Consider the following 4155-nt stretch of genomic DNA (forward strand, 5'->3'; position numbering starts at 1 on the left):
GAGCAAGTGCAGGTTTCAAACAGTATTTGAATAAATCATTATCAACTGTGTTACGTGCTGAACACGCAGTCATCTGACCCTGCATCACCCTCATCACTCTCGATAGAAGCATGTCTTTAAAAGATATTAAAATGTTTTCAGTAGCTGTGAATCTGCACTGAAGTGGTGTCCATGTGTGGAAGCTGTCCCTCATTACAGCAGGCAGTCAGGGCAGCAGCATCTATATGCTGTGGTAATGAAGACCCCACAGAGGCCAGGGGAAAAGGCTACAGTGGAGTGGGAGGAGAGGAAAAACAGGTGGAGTGCTTGGGAAAGAAGGTCAATACTGGAAGCGGAATAAAGAAAAAGGGTTAGTAATTAAAAATGTTTGTGCACAACTTCACCATTTCATGTGAGTGTGTGTGTTGTGTCTAAGCTTGCATAAGTTAGAAGGGTGCATTGGCTGAGCAGTAATTATGTATCGCCAATAAACTGGCATCATTTGCATTACTCAACATCTGATTTCTCTGGAGCATTATTTGTTAAAGAAATTAAAGAAATTCAATGGGAATGCCTGCTTCCATAACGGTGGTCTGATGGGTGGGTCTGAGGAGCCTTATAGAACAATGTGCCTTACAGTAAACAATAAGATAAAGAAACACATCACAAAAAAAAAGAAACGTAAAAACAACCCAGGAAAAAATCAACGGTAGAAATAACTTTTCCTGTTAGTAGCTGTGATAAATCATTTTACCACATCGTGTTCAGTTTTCTTCTTTAGCTCAGAGGTGTTTTGAATGTTCAGCTACCTCTAATCTGAGTCCCAGTGTTGAAAGAGTAAAACACAGGACACTCTGGCTTTTTCAAAAGCAAAATATCTGCTTTGACGTTGCTGACTGGGTTGCAAAGTTTCAGCTGGTGAAGAGCAGTGGATGCTTTAGTTTCTGTGATTAAATAATTAAACACTACATTACTACTCACATTTTTAAAATTATGGCCTCGGCTTTTACAGTTCAGTGTTTGTTGTTTATGGAGTAAATGCAGCTGTAAGAAAAGTTAATTGTGTGGTGCTGTCGTAGTCACAAAGGACAGCAGATCATTTATCTGAGACAGAAAAGTATTCATTGTGTTGAAAGCAGCTTTGTGCTCAGTAACTGGCTGACGGAGCACTTCATTCAATGTTTTTCACAACAATTTCAAAAATTTCTAATTTCAGAGTGACGATCTGTAAGTTCAGCTACAACAGTATGTAGAGTTACAGTATGTAGAGCTACAGCATGTAGAGCTACAGTATGTAGAGCTACAGTATGTTGAGCTACAGTATGTTGAGTTACAGCATGTAGAGTTACAGCATGTAGAGCTACAGTATGTAGAGCTACAGTATGTAGAGCTACAGTATGTTGAGTTACAGCATGTAGAGCTACAGCATGTAGAGCTACAGTATGTACAGTTACAGCATGTAGAGCTACAGCATGTAGAGCTACAGCATGTAGAGTTACAGTATGTAGAGCTACAGCATGTAGAGTTACAGTATGTAGAGTTACAGCATGTAGAGTTACAGTATGTACAGTTACAGCATGTAGAGTTACAGCATGTAGAGCTACAGCATGTAGAGCTACAGCATGTAGAGTTACAGCATGTAGAGTTACAGCATGTAGAGTTACAGCATGTAGAGCTACAGCATGTAGAGCTACAGTATGTAGAGTTACAGTATGTAGAGTTACAGCATGTAGAGTTACAGTATGTACAGTTACAGCATGTAGAGCTACAGTATGTAGAGCTACAGTATGTAGAGCTACAGCATGTAGAGTTACAGCATGTAGAGCTACAGTATGTAGAGCTACAGTATGTAGAGTTACAGCATGTAGAGCTACAGCATGTAGAGTTACAGCATGTAGAGTTACAGCATGTAGAGTTACAGCATGTAGAGCTACAGTATGTAGAGCTACAGTATGTAGAGTTACAGTATGTAGAGTTACAGCATGTAGAGTTACAGTATGTACAGTTACAGCATGTAGAGCTACAGTATGTAGAGCTACAGTATGTAGAGCTACAGCATGTAGAGTTACAGCATGTAGAGCTACAGTATGTAGAGCTACAGCATGTAGAGTTACAGTATGTAGAGTTACAGCATGTAGAGTTACAGTATGTACAGTTACAGCATGTAGAGCTACAGTATGTAGAGCTACAGCATGTAGAGTTACAGCATGTAGAGTTACAGCATGTAGAGCTACAGTATGTAGAGCTACAGTATGTAGAGTTACAGTATGTAGAGTTACAGCATGTAGAGTTACAGTATGTACAGTTACAGCATGTAGAGCTACAGTATGTAGAGCTACAGTATGTAGAGCTACAGCATGTAGAGTTACAGCATGTAGAGCTACAGCATGTAGAGCTACAGTATGTAGAGTTACAGCATGTAGAGTTACAGCATGTAGAGTTACAGTATGTAGAGCTACAGCATGTAGAGTTACAGCATGTAGAGCTACAGTATGTAGAGTTACAGTATGTAGAGTTACAGTATGTACCTATCTTGTGTCCATTGTTTTGTGGCTGTTTCACTAGGCTGTACCAGGCTACGTAGAAGATGATTTCCCAGTTCTCAGCAAGGCCTACAAAGCAGTGATTATAGTTTCTCAGTAAATTAGTCACCAATGGACACAACACGAGACAATATTTAATATTTAACTTAAAATGAGACTGTGTTACAGACCCATGACTGAACCACAGACATAGTTTTTGTGAGGTGAGTGGATTCAGACAGTGTATCCCAGGTGTCTCTGCACACACAGGCCATCTGCATGTGGAGGTTTCACTCTAGCAGGAAGAAGAACAAAGAGCTTTTGTTTCAGATCGAAGAAAAGTTCATCAGAAAAAACTGTTTTCATTGGATCAAGGTGTAAAATGTGAGACGGCCCCCATTAATGCTCAGGGTGACTGATATCTGAGGTTAGCAATCAGATCTGGTTCAGATAATGTTTAAAAATGATTCGGAGAGCACAATAATTCCTCTTTAACTACAAGTGCATGATTCAAATGATGTGGTACATCTACTGAAGAGCGGCACACCAAACAAGGTACTACCTTTACTGTGTGTGTGTTTGAATGCGAGTGTGGGGGGGATTCTGAGAACTCTTTGGAGATTGAATTTTGTTAATTGCCATCATCCATCAAGCATAACGTTCATAAATGGAATAGCCATTGGACATTTAAGATAATGCTCAACCAGTATGATGGATCACAGTGTAAGTGCTCGTGTTCAATCTGGTTAATGTCTGAGATAATAATTTAGCTTTAATCAGTCTTATTTTGTATTTTTGAAATCACCACTACCTCCTGAGGCACTCAAAGGTTCTTGTGCTCCACAGCTAATAATGCAACAGTATAAAGCACGTGTAATATGACTTCTACAATCTACCCCTAGTTATTTCCTGTAATAACTGTACTTACATATTGAAAGATGCAGTATTTAACAGCAGTTTACAAAAGGCAGATCACAAATCAGCTTTATCTTAACCTCTAAATATGACAAATATACGACATTATTATCATTAATAAACAGTGGGGACCCACAAACATGAAAATGCAGTGTTGGTCTATGAATCTGCTGTCGGTAAAAATAGGCAGTACTACATTTACTTAAGTACATTTCAAGTATGTAAAATGCTGCTTTCACATATGTACACATTTATTTACAGAAAGCACTGTTCAGATGTTCCAGAGTATTTTCTTAGTATTTACTGTAACGCCACACTAACACGGGAAATATTGCACTTTTTTCTTTTTATTCCACACCAGTTATTTTTTTGTTAGCTATTATATGAGCAGATAAAATACAATGAATATTGTATGAAAATATGAATATGAAAAGTGTTGCACACTAAGTTAACCCGGCTATACCAGCTAAATAAAATGAGTAAACTTAGCTCCGCCACAGTCAGCTGCGTAGCATACGTGTTAATGCATCTGTAATAACAATCCAATAGTAAATATATAAATATACAATAAGGGAACACTGACAGAGGCCATTTTCTCTGCATAGTAAGAGCTTTACTTTAAAATGACGTGTACCCTCTACATGTTTTAAAACATATACACAAGGTCAACTAGAAGTATTATGTTTGTATTTTTATTTTCTCTTTTTGTATTGAGTTGTAATTTCATACCTGCAGACAG

At 38.3% G+C, this 4155-nt stretch overlaps 1 protein-coding gene across 1 annotated transcript; it reads right to left on the bottom strand.

Moving 5' to 3' along the window:
• Positions 1-266: 266 nt before the first annotated feature.
• LOC121183315 (keratin-associated protein 4-11-like) lies at positions 267-1947 on the bottom strand (the record flags this gene model as incomplete). Its single annotated transcript, XM_041040343.1, has 2 exons — positions 267-325; positions 1554-1947. Coding segments are annotated over 2 exons (453 nt in total), but the record flags the coding sequence as incomplete, so codon positions are not given.
• Positions 1948-4155: the final 2208 nt, after the last annotated feature.

This window comes from Toxotes jaculatrix, chromosome 6 (assembly GCF_017976425.1).
Source record: "Toxotes jaculatrix isolate fToxJac2 chromosome 6, fToxJac2.pri, whole genome shotgun sequence".
Lineage (NCBI taxonomy): Eukaryota > Metazoa > Chordata > Actinopteri > Toxotidae > Toxotes > Toxotes jaculatrix.